The 17,274-nt window shown below is 46.4% G+C and overlaps 1 protein-coding gene across 1 annotated transcript in view; it reads left to right on the forward strand.

Annotated features, from left to right (window-relative positions):
* The first annotated feature begins 485 nt into the window (after positions 1 to 485).
* Positions 486 to 17,274, forward strand: part of IMPDH2 (inosine monophosphate dehydrogenase 2) — a 357,093-nt gene continuing 340,304 nt past the window's right edge. The window contains exons 1-3 of the mRNA XM_069206199.1: positions 486 to 792; positions 12,563 to 12,611; positions 13,631 to 13,732. Of these exons, the coding sequence (XP_069062300.1) occupies positions 695 to 792; positions 12,563 to 12,611; positions 13,631 to 13,732 (249 nt within the window). The 5' untranslated portion in view covers positions 486 to 694. The remainder of the gene's footprint in view (positions 793 to 12,562; positions 12,612 to 13,630; positions 13,733 to 17,274) is intronic.

A 17,274-nucleotide genomic window follows, 5' to 3' on the forward strand; every position in this document is an offset into this window, starting at 1 on the left:
ATAAAATATTTGCAACACTGTGCTCCAAAATGTACCACCAGCCACACACTACACCCTGCATAACCCTCTTGCTGAGTACGTTACACTTGTTATTTTGCCTGAAGCCTGGATTTTTCACAATCCCCATGACGTCACTGGCCTAGCATTAATGGCAACACCCCACTCTGGAAACTGTTCCAGCACCATTGCTCAGAGGGTGTGCTGGGAATGTCACACTTCTGTTGCCACAGACTGAGGCACTAATCCTTCCATGCCAGTGAGTGGTGCCCTGTCAGCTGAGGGAACCCTCCAGCTGTCAGTGCAAGTGAATGTGTGACTGACAGCCTCGCGCCTGTCAGGAGAGGAAAGTTTTCTTCCTTTTCTTAGCCCCGCCCCCTGCATTCCCAACAAGCCACCTGACGCGGGTATGCACCGCCCAGCGTCATGACGTCAGGAGGCACGCACGGAAGCCTTTATATACCGGCGGCGCGGGAGCCTTTGGCCTCTGCACGTGGCTGTGTGTACAACCTTCGGCGCCCGCTCGCGCTTCTGGCAGTTGCGGGTGCGCGAGGCGCGGCCGTTAGCGTCAGACTCCGAGGGCCCGGGCCGGGAGCGCGCAGTGCTTCAGGCGGGTTCGCGCGCGCGCCGCCGGCCCTTTCCCTCCGCAGCCTCCACCTGCCCTCCTGCTCTCCGCACCACGCTTCCACCCCCGGCCATGGCGGACTACCTCATCAGCGGGGGCACCTGCTACGTGCCCGACGACGGGCTGTCCGCCCAGCAGCTCTTCGGCGGCGGGGACGGGCTGACCTACAAGTGAGTGACCTGCATCCCACCTACCCGGCGGGGGCGGGGGCGTGTGGGGGGAGAGGGGTGCTAAAAAAATAAATACATCACATGCAAAGTTTTGTAAGAGTGTCATAAATGCTCTTTTATGCTTGTTGGAGCAGACAGAGGCAGAATTGCTGTGTTAAAAATAACTAGGGCTCCAAGTTTTAAAGTATTTATTATTTTGACATTTACGTTTGTATATATCCATATTTATATCTTGGCAAATGTATCTGCATCTATATTTTTTTTAAATAAATATGCTTTAGTAAGAATACATCAAAATTTTGGTAGCAAAGTTGTGCAAATCTATTGCTGCTAAAGGCTCATTACTAAAATGCCTTCAAGTGAGTGAATTAGGGAGACCTTACACGTCTACACAGGAGGGGCTGAAGATGCAGGTGAGTTACAAGTGATTGCGGAAAGAGAGCCCTGAATGAGTTTGGGCGATTTCATACAGCATTAGATCCCAACCTGTGGTCTGGGGGTCCCTGCAAAGCCTCTTCAGGTGGTCTGTGACTGCTTAGAAAATTAACTAATATTAACTGATTAATAAAGTGCATTTGAATAAAGTGGCTATATGTGAAACTGAAAATTTTCAAATGTATTGTAAAAGTCAAAGTTTGAAATTGGAGGCTAACAATTAAATTAGTATCTTCAAATTGATTTGCTGGAGCTGTGTGGATGTATCCAATAATATATAGTTAGGACAATGCGTGGCTTCAATTGAATTTGAAAAATCTTCAACCTTCGTATTAACATTTGTATTTTTTTCCATTTTATTTGTTTGCCAATTAAATAAAAGGAGTTATCACTTATGTATGTGCTTGATGGAATGCTTGTTTCTGTATTGTTTCTGTACTGTTTTGCAGTTCAAATCATCATCAGTTTTTAGGCCTGGGTACTCGGTTTGCAGTAATGACTCAGTGAGGGTCCACAGGTTTAGGTAATAATAAAGTGGGGGATCCACATAAGTCAAAACGTTGGGAACCATTGTCCTGTAGGATTTAGCAGGATGTTGCCTAACAAGTACAGGGCTGGATGGGTCACCAGCACCCAAGGTTAATTGCAGCAGACATGTGAAGGCCTCCAGAGGGAGAAAGATCAGAGAGGGGGAGTGAGAGAGCTTTGATATAAAGAGACTGCACAAAAAGAATTAGGGAGTGGGGCTGGTTTGAGCACTTTTAAAGCCACTTTTGGTTACAGTTCAGCCCTGAACAAGTAATGGGCATACCAGAAATTAACCAACTAGTTAGTCTTCTCTTGAAAATTTGACAAGCAAATGTAATCTGTAGACTCAACTTTGTAGGCTACAAGTGTGGCGGAAAGGACAGGCTGGATGACTTTGTATTAATTTCCTGATGTTGAGTCTAGCACTCTTTAGGGCAGTGGTGCCTCAGCTAGAGGTGCAGGAAGTGCTGGAGCACACCCCCTAGAACTTTGAAGATTTTTGATGGTGAATGAGCAACAAAGGGACCTATCAAATATTTCTTTTCTTCAGGCAGCATTTTTTGTTATAAAAGAAACACTGTCAAAAAACCCTATGGTTTAGTGAGGTGGCATTAGAGGACAACACCCCACTCCAAAAATTGTTCCAGCACCACTACAATCTACTGTAACTTCAAACTGCTGTTCGACCTCCCATCTGTGAATCCTGCCTCCTAGAAGTACAGCAATCCTTCCACCTCCATATCCACGACGACCCAAACACAACAACCCTCTTGGACAACCTCGCAACCCTTGGTCTCAAGCAACCTGTCAACCTCCCCACTCACTCAGCAAGTCACACCCTCGACCCTGTCCTCTTGGCAGGGAACAACATCACCATCTCACACCTCCGAACACCATTGAACCGACCATGGCTGTATCCAGCTCCCTTCAGAAAACCCCCCGGAAACCAGCACCGCAAGAAACCGAAATGGTTCCCGACAGAACTCCTAGAATCAAAATGCACCTGTAGACAACTATAACGGAAATAGAGGAACAGCAAAACAACGAAGACCACAGCCCACAAATACGCAGTCACCACACACCACCTGTGCATCAGAGCCTCCAAGAACACTTCCATTTAAGAACACCTCAGCACCAATGCACACAACAGCAAGGCGCTATTTACCATTGTCAGAGTTCACGATCCCTAGAACCGACACCTCAGACCTTTTACCTCTCTCAGGACCTCTGTGGCAACCTCACCACCTTCTTTCACCCGAAAATCCAGGACATATACAAAGGATTCAAGAACCAAAACTTGCACCACCACGGACCTTGCTCCCTGCCAAACTCTGAACCATTGGGCCACCATCTCCACAGAAGACACCGGGAAACTCATGAACTCCATCCCCTCAGGGGCACCCTTGGACTCTTGCCCACATCACATCTTCAACTTGGCCAACGCCACCATCGCACCAGAACTCCACCAGATTATCAACCGTTCCATAGAGACTGCCTCCTTCCCATCCAACTGGAAGCATGCAGAGATAAACTCGCTCCTAAAGAAACCCTCCGCCAACCCAACGGAATGGAAGAACTACAGACCCTTCTCTCTGCTCCCCTTCCCAGACAAGGTAACATAAAAAGCCATCAACCTGCAACTCACGGAATTCCTTGAGGCAAACCAGATCCTAGACCCCTTCCAGTCCGGATTCAGGAGTTAACCACAGCTCCAAAACAGCCCTCCTGGCAGCCACTGATGACATTCTCGCCACACTAGACCACAAGGACACGACCGCCCTCATCCTCCTCGACCTCTCCTATGCTTTCAGCACAGTCTCTCACTCCGCCGTCTACACCAGACTCTGACGCCAGCATCTGTGGTAAAGCACTGGAATGGAACTGATCCTTCCTCAGCGGAAGAACCTAGTGTCAGACTCCAGCCGTTCACCTTGTCACCAAAAGAAACATGCTGCAGAGAACCCCAGGAATCCTCTCTAAGCCGGACATCTATATGGCCCGCTCGCTAAAATCGTTAAACACGACCTAAACATAGTCTCCTATGCCAACAATACCCAACCGATCCTATCCTTGACCGACGATCCATCAACAACCAAGAGAAATTTCCGCAACGGAATGAGAGCAGTTGGGTGGAAACTAGCTGCCTCAAACTCTGCTTGGATAAGACAGATCCTCGTACTCTGCTCCACCCCCTCTGACTGGAACAACTCCTGGTGGTCAACCGCCCTAGGAAACGCCCCCACTGACCACACACTTTCAACCAACCTTTCAGCCAACCTTTCTGCTGATTTAATCCACCAAACGAAGTTTTTGTGTGGATTAAAAAAAAAATATATTAATTATTTGCTTGCTTAATCTGTGTAAGGAGTGGGTACAAGAAGAGAGGAGCTAAACAAATGATAAATTGCTATAAAGCACAACACTCTAAAACACACATAATTCAGAGTACTATTGGAAGTCCTGCTTTGGAATTCTAGCTGAAAAGCTGGTCCTTCAAATTTTATATATATATATATATATATATATATATATGTGTGTGTGTGCATAGTACATTAGTTGAAGGAACGTTATTCAAAATAAAACCCCACATAGCAAATTACAGCAGTCTGGGAATTTCAGTTTTGAAAAGTTGTCAAGAAGTCTATTCAGCTTCATTGAGTTTCTCACTATTTCATTCAGATAAAGGCTAATAGCACTATTTGCTAATTTCCCCTGCACCCTTTATTATACAATGTATGAACTGGCGTAGCCAGTGATCCACCTTAAGGCATATAGTAGTTAAAAATCAAACTAATGCAGACTCCTGGGGTACCTGTGGTTTGTTTCTGATCTTGCTACAGAGCTCTTCTTACAAAACGTTTGGCAATCATTTGAACTTCCTAGGGATTCATTTAGAGTTTGGCTGGTATTTTTTCATCTGCTTTGTGGCAAAGTTGTCTTCTGCCAAAGTGGGTGCTGGGAGAGGTGGACACTTTGCATTCATGGATGAGAGATGTAATTTGGGTAGAATTTCCACTATTGCCTATGATGAGTAGTGAAATTTCAACCACCAGTTTGGACACTGGAAATGTTATCCCAAACGCTGTCTGTTCCTAAGAACCTGGTCTTCTGAATACGTTGTTGGTGGCAAGCTAGAGTCCTGCCATCCAACCTTTACATAGTTTTCTTTCATGAAGTTACCACCCGTCTAGATCGGACTAGACGGCTGATCATCGATCATTTATGCCACTTGGCCCTGGGTGTCTCATGACCCACAAAGGCCGGACTGTCAGACAATCAATTAAAATGTGTATCAAGTCACAGCACGTCTCTGTACAACGTCAACACATCGCATGTGGAAGAAGTCCTGTCTTGTGCAGCTTCGCTGGGGACCAATACCAATCATGGAGCACCTTGAAGAGACAGAACTTTAAACGGGCCTCCGGGGTGCCCCTGTCCAGGGCCTCCAGGATGTCCTCCGAATCAAACGTCCGTTGCAGGCGGTCCTGCCATTGCAAGTGTAGTTTGTCCATAAGAGGCTGGGAGTATAACTGCCGGATGAGGACCTCGTAGAGGCCCGCCATGATGCCCCTATGCTGTCCCCACGCCTTCAGGTAAGTCACCATAGGCAAATTCTGGAGCCCCTGTCGGATGGTGTCAGCACCCTGATGCAGGCAATGTTTGAGTTGTAGGTATCTCCACTCTTGCCACGGATGAAGATCGAATTCCTCCCACAGCCTAGCGAAAGGTTTGAGCGCGTCACCTTCTAGAACCTGAGCAAGTTCATGGATACCGGCCCTGCTCCATTGTGGCCAGTTGAGCACCTCACCGCCTATCCGTAGTCCATTGTTGTTCCTCAAGGGGGCCTGCGCGTGGAAGAAAGGGTGGACCCCGAGCAAGCAGTGGACCCTGTGCCAGGCCACCCGGATCGCCCTCAGAATCAGGTTCGCTGAGCTAGAAGATGAGGTCATCCCGATAGAGCCCTCCAAGTACCCCATCAGTGGAAAGCAACACCTTTTCCAGAACTACCCACTGTGGCGGGTCCGGCACTCCGGGCAGGGTGTGGGCCAGTTGTGACAGATATAGTGTAAGTGCATAATGTTCCACTGAGGGGAGTCCCATACCCCCATGGGAGCGGCGAGCTAGTAGCTTGGTGGGTGCTAGGCGTGCCGCATGGAGCCCCACACGAAGGCTCTGAGAGTATCAATGCTCCGCAGAGTAGAGAGGCACTTGTAAGGGTAAGAGCCCCAAGACATAGGTGAAACAAGGCACTGTGACCATCCTGACCGCCTGTACCTTGACCCACATGGAGAGGCCCAAGTGGTTCAGTTTTGCAAAATCTAGTTTCATTCGCGCAATAAGGGGGTGTAGGTTGTCCGCCACCATGTGCACCAAGCCTTGATTGACAAACACCCCCAGGTATTTGAGGCGTCTCGGAGTCCAACGAAATGGGAAGCTGAGGAGTGCTGCTTTTGTGGTCACACGCGAAAGAGGAAGCGCCTCGCTCTTGTCCCAGTTAATACGGTAGCCAGAGAGGGGCGCAAATCCGTCAGTGATCTCCAGTAAGGCCGGTAGAGATCGCTCGAGGTCCGTTAGGGTTAGAAGAACATCATCGGCGTATAAATAGTTTGAAAATGCCATCCGGCAGAGTGAGGCCTGTTATGGAAGGGGAGGAGCGGATGGCTGCGGCAAGGGGTTCCATCGCCAGGAGGAACAAAAGGGGTGAGAGAGGGCATCCCTGTTGCGTCCCTCTGCGGCTGGGAAAGGGGTCAGAGAAGAAGCCTCCACAGTTACCTCATGCCGTGGGCTGATCATATAGCAATCGTATCAGAGATAAATCGGACTCCCAGACCAAATCTTTCCAGCGTCGCAAACAGATAGGGCCACTCTATACGATCAAACGGTTTCTCGGCATCCAGAGACAATGCCAGCGCAGTCTCCGGCAGATCCTTGGAGGCCCACAGGGTATGACAGAGTGCACAGGTGGTTCCGGGAGGTGCGGCCGGTACAAACCCCACTTGAATGTGATGGATCAGGGACGGTATGACTTTACGTAGCCTATTTGCCACGATACTAGCTAGGATTTTGATATCACCGTTTAAGAGAGAGATGGGTCGGTTACTGCTACACAGCAGGGGGTCCCTCCCAGGTTTTGGTATAATTGCTATTGTGGCGTTGTTGGAGATGCCTTCTAGAGCTTTCGTCTTGCAGGCTTCGCTCAAGGCCTCATGCATGATGCCAACTGCCTCTTCCTCCCCCCATTTGTAAAATTCTGCGTGGAACCCATCCTCCCCGGGTGACTTGTGGTAAGGTAAATCGGAGATGACTCTTCTCTATTTCCATGTAATGATAATATAGGTCAGTGCAAGGGGGAAGTAGCCTAGACTTCCACGGTATGCTAACAACTTAATGAAATCTCTCTGTGCCATAAATGTCAAACAAACAAGATGTATTGAGCATTTCAAACGTTTTTTTCATTTGCATCTTATGTTAACATATAATATTAATAATAAATTGTCATATCGTGCATCATGAACGACGGTAGGTGCTCCAGAACAAACAGTGAAAGTGTGGAGGTGCAAGTGAGTGGCGGTGATATGTACAAGTAGTGCAGAGTGTGGTTGTTTAAAAAATTGATGACTTCCAGTGGCTCCTGCAATCAAGGAGGCCCTGGTGTGTCACAAGGTTTCTTATATGCTTTTCTCATTCACTCTTTTGGAAAGTGTCGACGTTTCGACCCCTTGTACAGGTGAGTCAGGACGGGATCATCATCAGGACAGAGATGAATATGGTGGAGGCACCTATGGGGGGCATAAAGCACTGAATTACTGGGAGTCTAATGATTCAGTATCTTAGTAATAGGGAGATTGCAGTGCAACTCACCTAAGTTCCAGTGGTGAGAAAGGACCAGTAATGGCTGGGATCTCCCTGCTTGAAAAATGAACCATGAGTCACGGCCATCGTACAAAATGTGGAGTAAATAAAAATTTCTTTAAAATAACGTGGGACTTACAGTAATCGTAGTCCCGAGGGGCTGTAGGTAGGTATCACTCTGTTCAATTACTGTGAATTAGGCAGGCCCAGTGTCGTATAAATCCGACGTGAGGGAATTACTAAGGATATATATAGGCTATATTGATTAGACATCTCTAAATAAGGATCAGGTATTGCTAATAATTCTGAAAAGTAAGTAAAATGACTCGCAACGACTTGAACAATCCGTGGGCTAAGTATAGACAGGAAGCGTCAAGACGGTAGAAGTAAAGTGAACTATAAAACAAAGACCAAAATTAGTGAATAGATCAATGAATAGAGTCTCTCAAAAGAGCACCTCCAATCACAGAGTAGCCTCAGACAGGCAGGAGACGGACCGAGAAGTGGGGGTTCCCCTTCTGTTCCGCACTGCCGGGGGATTTGATGTGTAGCCGAGGCCGCGACCTGCATGCGGGTGTCGGCGCTACAGTATTAGGCGGGCGCTAATGCTACGAGAGATCATATCAGTTACAGGGAAGGGGAGATGGGGGGAGCAATTTGAATGTGTGTAATAACATCCCGCAAGTCGTCCGAGTACGTGGGCATGCACGGCGACTCAATGTAAAACCCAACAAATAAATATGCAATAGCACTGGTGAACAACATCATATATGTGCCATATAAACTAAATTAAGTCACATTGGACCGTATAAATATATCTGGCAAATCAAAGTTCTAGATAAATCCATACATAGATGGAATCATTTGTAAAATATAATATAAACACACTGAAAGTTTACAATGAAGACAAAGGGCTCATACAAACGAGTCCTAGCATATAAATAATGGTCATCGAAGTGGACCCTGGTCCTTGGGAAATCAGGGTAGAGGAGAACTAGCCACAACGACAACCAACCACATATCTCGGTTTTGGAGGTGTCCAACGATAGCGTTGGTAGGTCAGACATACAGTGAAAGCTTATAAAGCTGCGTGACGCCAGTCCTCGATAGTATTGAGACAGCTGGACATAATAGTGAGGAGTTGAAATGGCAAGTGATTGAATGTATCTCCTTGGGACCAAGGGGTGGAGATCAGGAACCCATCCTATCCAAGCATGAACTTTTTTGGATCGAGAAATGTGACATGATTAATAAGGGACTCAATACTATCGAGGACTGGCGTCACCCAGCTTTATAAGCTTTCACCGTATGTCTGACCTACCAACGGGGACCGAAAGACTACCCAGCTGCCCTTGGACCTGCGCAGAGAGGCTGTATGCTTGGAAAGACCTCTCCATTGATGTCCTGTAAAGTTTTGAATCTTGCCTTAAAATGCTTTGCTGGCCAGGTAACTGTCAAACGCATTCTTTCTGGCCCAGTAGACCTCTGTCCTGTTGAACTTGGTCACCCAACCTGGACCAGAGTGGATAAACTAACTTTTACAAACTTTTGAAAAGTTGCCAAATTTTTTGTTGGCCAATGCTTGTTTGCGGTTTAATATAAAAATTATTTATTGCTTCTAAAATCTGTATCTATGGTGGATTTTGCTGCTTAAGGTCTCTAAAATTTTCATAAAAATCGAATCTATTTTTGTAAATTGGTGTATGTCTTTTGTTCCTGCCATGTTACTTTTATTCTATTTGGTGCTTTTAAAGCTTTACACATTGTTCCTTTGCTGAGCTTTACAGGAGTTGTGCACCCAAGGTCCGATCTCGCTCCTCACTAGATAAGTCCACCCCCAATGTAATTTGCTCCCTCTTAATAAATCTAGTGTACGCTTCATATAACTGCAGAGGGTCTGGCATGTGTTCGAAACTAAGAATGCATCATGCTTTATCATTTAAAAAAAAAAGAACTCTGAAATACACAGCACATTGAGTTTGAGCTATGCCTTGCATTAAGGGAAACTTGTTTTGCTGCTGTCTGGGCTGTGCCTATTGTGTAAGTGAAGTTTGAGGCAATCTTTCCAATGCAAACGAGCATTGGAAAAGCAAGTAGGCCTGAGCCTGCTAAGCTGGTGCAATGGTAATTTTGTAATTGTTGTTGCAAATATAAGCCAATGCTATTTGCTGTGCTAAATGTATATATATTTGTTTTACTTGAAGCATGACACTGCCACTGTTAGGTGGGGAATTTATTTTTCTTTTAATCTTTTCGATGTTTGAGTTAGCATTTTATAGTGGTTGGCTAAGTAAATTAAAGTATGAATCGGTGTGTTAATGAATGGCTGGGTTGGTAAAAGGATGATTGACAGTGTATGTATGATGGCTTATTGAGTGCTTAAACACACCCTGACTGACGAGGAACGTTCAGTTGTAAGCCAGACCTGTTGGCTATACGTATTTGTATTGGAGCCAGTGGCTTTTCCGTTATAATCAGTGGTGTGCTAAGGGCATGGAGGTGCTGTTGTCGGCAGATACTCCCAAGTCCTGTTTGTTCTTTAGGCTAAAATTAGAGGCAGGTGGTTGTAAATGTTTTGTTTGTACCAAATTTGAACTTTTGGCCTTTTATCTCCGATTTTGTTAGGTTTTATTTTGTGAAGGAACACAAAGTAATTGTGTCAGAGAATCCACCATATAGTAAACTCACCCACCCCTCTTTCTGTTACGGTTTAGTAAAGGCAATGCTAGTTTCATAATGTTGTTGGGAGGCTTTAATGTGCCATTTTTGACTTTGCGTACTTGCAGTATGTCCGTTCCAAATGTCCTGGCTATGGCCTATCTTTCAAGCATGAGCCAGTGTTCAGCTTCTCTGATGGTCTTCGCTCTGCACAGCATTTCTTCCGATTTTCAAGGTATTTTCTAGTGTTGCTTTCCTAGGTTGGGACTGCAGCTGCCGGAAAGACAGTTTTCCTCGAGCAATGTAGAACTATGTACAATTGCTTTTTTTTTTCTCGATGGTGCTTAAACTTTAATAAAGCTAGTTCCTCCTAAGTGTACTGCATGCAGAGAAAGTCGTACAATACAGTAGAATTTGGAAAGTGTGTAGCTGCTTCCGAGGAAGCGTTCTGGCGTCAACAGCAGTGGAGCTAGAAACATTAACAAGCACCCCATCCCACGAACAACAGGCATAAGCATTGAAAGATAAGTCTTCAGGCATTTCCTGAAACTGATTCAGAAGGAGCAAAACTGAGTACGGTCTTTCTGCTGATGGGCATTATAGGAGAAAAAGCGTGCCTTGAATTTAATATGGCCAGCAGTAGGGAGCCAGTGGAACTTCTTTAAATAAACAAGTGCACCAGGATTTTTAAGTTAAGACGATTTACCGCATGTTGTATAGTCTGCAGATGGTGCAACAGGTAGGATGGAAGACCCAGATGTAGACTGTTCACATAGTCTAACTTTGAGGTGACCAGAGAATGGACAGTGGTCTTCCGGGCTGCTACTAGAAACAGATGCAGCATCCTTCTGAGGGATATCAAAGTTGCAAAGCAGAAACCGCTTTAACCTTTGGTGCAAAAGACAGGATAGCATCAAATTTGAAGCTTACGTTTCTCACACAGGAAGAGTGAACAGGTAGGTGCACCTTGCTTGAAGACCACCAGTTGAGTGAGTCTGGATACTGACTTGTAAGTCTTGCAGGAGGATCTGCGGAAGCTCATAGGAGGCATGTTGCATGCATCCACATCATCCTGAAAGCACGTAGGACACTTAATAAGAAGTAGATTTCTATGTTCAGATTTTATTTTTGAAGTGATCACACAGTCAGTGATCTGAGGGTAAGCTGGGATGCCCCCATGTACAGTTGGCAGTTCTGTTAGATTCAGAAGTGTGGGTCGACGCGTTGCACGCCTGACTTGCATGAAGCAGTGTAGACTGTAACAGGTCGCATGCTCCAACTGTTGATAATTCCTGCTTCCAAAGAGAAGGTTGTCCAGGAGCACAACGTTTTGAACAGTTCTATAAATAAACGCCCCCTCTGTTCCAAAACAAATGTGTGCAACATGGCACGCATTGCACAGTGTTGTAGTGTCACCCCTTAAATAGCTCTGGTACCAAGGCATGCACATGCAGCTGTCTGTAACCCTGTACGTGGCTCTGCCTGGAACTCCAGTGTGGGCAATGCCCGGTTCTCCTCTAGCATGCCGTGGCTTTTCTCACCATGCCTACGTAGCAAGCCAAGGTGGTGCTATGGGCTTGCTTTGGATGCCCTCCCTGTAGTTGTCCTTGGGCCAAAAAACCTTGTGATTCAACAGAATACAATTGTATGATGCAACAGTACTTGTGTATATGGTGTGCTTCCCTGCCTGAGGGGGGAGGTATCCTGTGTCAAGTCTGCATTAAACCACATGTCAAACAATGGGCTTGACGAGTCCACTAGTTTCCAGACTGCTCTAGCCACATGTCTGTGTTCATCTAGGCTCTTGTGTTCTCCGTGTATCTGTAGGTATGATGCATTTGTAAAATACAAGTAAAACTATGCTATCCACGTTTTGTTTTTCATAGCTTTATTACCCTTTCTAAGAAAGGCTCTTTCGTAGCTCTTATGTGCCAGAGCAGGATTTCCTTTTTTGTTGAGCAGTGTTCACTTCTTGTAATGTTAATTCTTATTAGGAATATGTAGTATGACACCCTCTTCCCCTGTACTCTAGTGTGTGGGCTGGAGTTAAAAGTGCAGCAGTTTGTTGTCTCTATACACTGTCCTAAGTCTTATGCCTTCAGTCTTCTCTTGGTGGAATAGTGGCTTCTGGAACAGTGTTGATGTGCTGTCGCTGAGGTTGATGCTGTACTACGCTTAGTCTTTGGACCAGTAAACACTTGTCTCAGTGTGATCTCTCAGTGTGATCTTCACAGCTGTTTGACCCTTCATCTGTTGTACTAATTTTGAAACAATGCATTGTTTCTTCCTTCCACAGCGATTTCCTTATCCTACCCGGGTACATTGATTTTACTGCAGATGAGGTGGTAAGTACCGAACCTTTTTTGCATAATTTTAAGGCAGTCTGCAAAAGGGGCCTGTTCTTTCGAGGTTAACGGAATTTCCACTTAAGTGAAGTGGTGGCCAGGTAGCGAGTGTCACCATAGAAGGACTCGTGTGATACTGCTCGTAAAAATCGGTTAATTTGGGAATACTTCAAAATGATTAAACAAAATCTGCTCCAATTGGGATGCAAGCATGTCCTTAATCTAGCAACGCCGTGTGGTGACACTGAAAATTACTTTAAGCCAGAGCTGATGGATTGGAAGAAGCCTGTCTTGGCAAATGAGCGCCTGAAATATCTTGTTGCGTATCTTGACCATTTGGATAAGAGGAGTGATCAGTTCATTAAACTTCTCCAAATGACGCTATCCATATCCTGTAACGGATTTGACAGAAGCAAAATTACCATTACAGTGCACACAGAATACAACCCTAAGTGTTTTTGAAACGGTGAACATAATGGGAGAAGCCTAGCTAAGGTCTTCCTGGCTATAGGGAGGAAGAAAAACAGCACAGACTTAAAACAAATATGATGTATATTCCTTTGTGAAGAGGGAAGTTAAATGGTGCTATTTTAGAAGGAAAGGAATGCTGACTTCCATAGGTGCGAGGCTGGGAAGGGACACTTTTTAGTAATCCTGATCAGTCTGCTGTAGGAGAGCCCTGTGCTTTGTCAAGACTGAGCACACATACTGTTGCTATAACTTGAAGGACTTCCTCCTAAGAGACAGCAGGTCACCTGCAAGTGTGTGCAGGTGATGCGACGTGTCATGTGGATTTTTTTTATTTTTTTTTCTTACCCATGCAGGTAGTTGCGTAGTATTTTGAATCTCCTGCGTGCATGATTCTATGGCTCGTCCTTCATTTTAGCTACTTAGTTGGGCTTTTATTTGGAACGTTGCACAAATGTTCTAGCCTGGTTTGAAGCGTGTTAATCACTTGCTCGTTACACTTGTCTTTCATTAAATATTTGAGTGACATTTATATGCCTTTGTCTTTAAAGGATCTTACTTCAGCACTAACCAAGAAGATCACTTTGAAAACCCCGTTGGTTTCCTCTCCCATGGACACAGTCACCGAGGCAAATATGGCTATTGCAATGGCAGTGAGTATTGACAGGAACATTTATTTCTGCTTTTTCTACATTTAGGAAGTAGAAGTAACACATTCTGGGTTGTCTAATTTCTTTGAATTTACACAAAGCCCTAGAAATATATCCAGTGTGTAAGGAAATGCCTCCTTGGCATGGTTGCCCCCTGACTTTTTGCCTTTGCTGATGCTATGTTTACAATTGAAAGTGTGCTGAGGCCTGCTAACCAGGCCCCAGCACCAGTGTTCTTTCCCTAACCTGTACTTTTGTATCCACAATTGGCAGACCCTGGCATCCAGATAAGTCCCTTGTAACTGGTACTTCTAGTACCAAGGGCCCTGATGCCAAGGAAGGTCTCTAAGGGCTGCAGCATGTCTTATGCCACCCTGGAGACCTCTCACTCAGCACAGACACACTGCTTGCCAGCTTGTGTGTGCTAGTGAGAACAAAACGAGTAAGTCGACATGGCACTCCCCTCAGGGTGCCATGCAGGCCTCTCACTGCCTATGCAAGTATAGGTCAGTCACCCCTCTAGCAGGCCTTACAGCCCTAAGGCAGGGTGCACTATACCATAGGTGAGGGTACCAGTGCACAAGCATGGTACCCCTACAGTGTCTAAACAAAACCTTAGACATTGTAAGTGCAGGGTAGCCATAAGAGTATATGGTCTGGGAGTTTGTCAAACACGAACTCCACAGCACCATAATGGCTACACTGAAAACTGGGAAGTTTGGTATCAAACTTCTCAGCACAATAAATGCACACTGATGCCAGTGTACATTTTATTGCAAAATACACCCCAGAGGGCACCTTAGAGGTGCCCCCTGAAACTTAACCGACTGTCTGTGTAGGCTGACTAGTTCCAGCAGCCTGCCACACTAGAGACATGTTGCTGGCCCCATGGGGAGAGTGCCTTTGTCACTCTGAGGCCAGTAACAAAGCCTGCACTGGGTGGAGATGCTAACACCTCCCCCAGGCAGGAGCTGTAACACCTGGCGGTGAGCCTCAAATGCTCACCCCTTTGTCACAGCCCAGCAGGGCACTCCAGCTTAGTGGAGTTGCCCGCCCCCTCCGGCCACGGCCCCCACTTTTGGCGGCAAGGCTGGAGGGAACAAAGAAAGCAACAAGGAGGAGTCACTGGCCAGTCAGGACAGCCCCTAAGGTGTCCTGAGCTGAGGTGACTCTAACTTTTAGAAATCCTCCATCTTGCAGATGGAGGATTCCCCCAATAGGGTTAGGATTGTGACCCCCCTCCCCTTGGGAGGAGGCACAAAGAGGGTGTACCCACCCTCAGGGCTAGTAGCCATTGGCTACTAACCCCCCAGACCTAAACACGCCCTTAAATTTAGTATTTAAGGGCTATCCTGAACCCTAGAAAATTAGATTCCTGCAACAACAACAAGAAGGACTGCCCAGCTGAAAACCCCTGCAGAGGAAGACCAGAAGACGACAACTGCCTTGGCTCCAGAAACTCACCGGCCTGTCTCCTGCCTTCCAAAGAACTCTGCTCCAGCGACGCCTTCCAAAGGGACCAGCGACCTCTGAATCCTCTGAGGACTGCCCTGCTTCGACGACGACAAGAAACTCCCGAGGACAGCGGACCTGCTCCAAAAAGACTGCAACTTTGTTTCAAGAAGCAGCTTTAAAGAACCCTGCACCTCCCCGCAAGAAGCGTGAGACTTGCAACACTGCACCCGGCGACCCCGACTCGGCTGGTGGAGAACCAACACCTCAGGGAGGACCCCCGGACTACTCTACGACTGTGAGTACCAAAACCTGTCCCCCCTGAGCCCCCACAGCGCCGCCTGCAGAGGGAATCCCGAGGCTTCCCCTGACCGCGACTCTCTGAAACCTAAGTCCCGACGCCTGGAAAAGACACTGCACCCGCAGCCCCCAGGACCTGAAGGACCGGACTTTCACTGCAGAAGTGACCCCCAGGAGTCCCTCTCCCTTGCCCAAGTGGAGGTTTCCCCGAGGAAGCCCCCCCTTGCCTGCCTGCAGCGCTGAAGAGATCCCTTGATCTCTCATTGACTTCCATTGCGAACCCGACGCTTGTTCTAACACTGCACCCGGCCGCCCCCGCGCCGCTGAGGGTGAAATTTCTGTGTGGGCTTGTGTCCCCCCCCCGGTGCCCTACAAAACCCCCCTGGTCTGCCCTCCGAAGACGCGGGTACTTACCTGCTGGCAGACTGGAACCGGGGCACCCCCTTCTCCCCATTGAAGCCTATGCGTTTTGGGCACCACTTTGAACTCTGCACCTGACCGGCCCTGAGCTGCTGGTGTGGTAACTTTGGGGTTGCTCTGAACCCCCAACGGTGGGCTACCTTGGACCAAGAACTGAACCCTGTAAGTGTCTTACTTACCTGGTAAAACTAACAAAAACTTACCTCCCCCAGGAACTGTGAAAATTGCACTGTGTCCACTTTTTAAATAGCTATTTGTGAATAACTTGAAAAGTATACATGCAATTGAAATGATTCAAAGTTCCTAATGTACTTACCTGCAATACCTTTCAAACAAGATATTACATGTTAAATTTGAACCTGTGGTTCTTAAAATAAACTAAGAAAAGATATTTTTCTATAACAAAACCTATTGGCTGGATTTGTCTCTGAGTGTGTGTACCTCATTTATTGTCTATGTGTATGTACAACAAATGCTTAACACTACTCCTTGGATAAGCCTACTGCTCGACCACACTACCACAAAATAGAGCATTAGTATTATCTCTTTTTACCACTATTTTACCTCTAAGGGGAACCCTTGGACTCTGTGCATGCTATTCCTTACTTTGAAATAGCACATAAAGAGCCAACTTCCTACAAAGTGTATATAGTCCTACTTGGTGGGCGTAGTTAAATATTGAAGTGTTATTTTTATTTATTTGTCACACTAGGGCATGCAGCAGTCTTATTCTTTTTGGGTGCTATAAAAAGCCAGATTGCAGGTGCAGGGCAGGATCCCCACTGATAAATTATGCAGCTCCTTTATTTAAAGAAGTCAGCAGGCCTTAGAGCTCTGTATGATCATGCGCTAGCTCTGGTGCGGCAACATTGATGTTTGGAGTTATATGTGGCTGGTTTGCACTCATGAAACCGAGGAGCAGGTGAGACTTAACTTAGAACAGAAGTGCCACTTTTTCTGCCTTTTAGGACATGGGGGGGTGTATTAATCTTCCAGAAGTTCCAAATTTTACCTGGAGGTAGTTCCCTTGCATTGAGGGATCTAACTGCAAATGGTTTGTCTAAGCAGCTGGGTAGCAAGAAGGATTTGGAAGGCTGCTCTGTCTTCTGTAGTGATAGCACAGCTTGAAAATCATTGTGATACGCAGTGCAGCGCTCTGTGGGCCAGGTAACATAAGTTTGGTCTCCCTTTTTTATTTTTTTTGTAGCAGGCAGACATTTCAGTGACTGGTTGAAAAAGCCAGTCTGTCCAGCTCTGGACTTGTTAAAAGATATATGATCTGCACGCAACACTTCAACTGTGAAGTGACCATGACGAGAACCAAGGTTCTTTAGTGAAGACTAGACGGAATTGTATACAGTTGGCATGTGTGA

The sequence above is a fragment of the Pleurodeles waltl genome, chromosome 9, assembly GCF_031143425.1.
Source record: "Pleurodeles waltl isolate 20211129_DDA chromosome 9, aPleWal1.hap1.20221129, whole genome shotgun sequence".
Lineage (NCBI taxonomy): Eukaryota > Metazoa > Chordata > Amphibia > Caudata > Salamandridae > Pleurodeles > Pleurodeles waltl.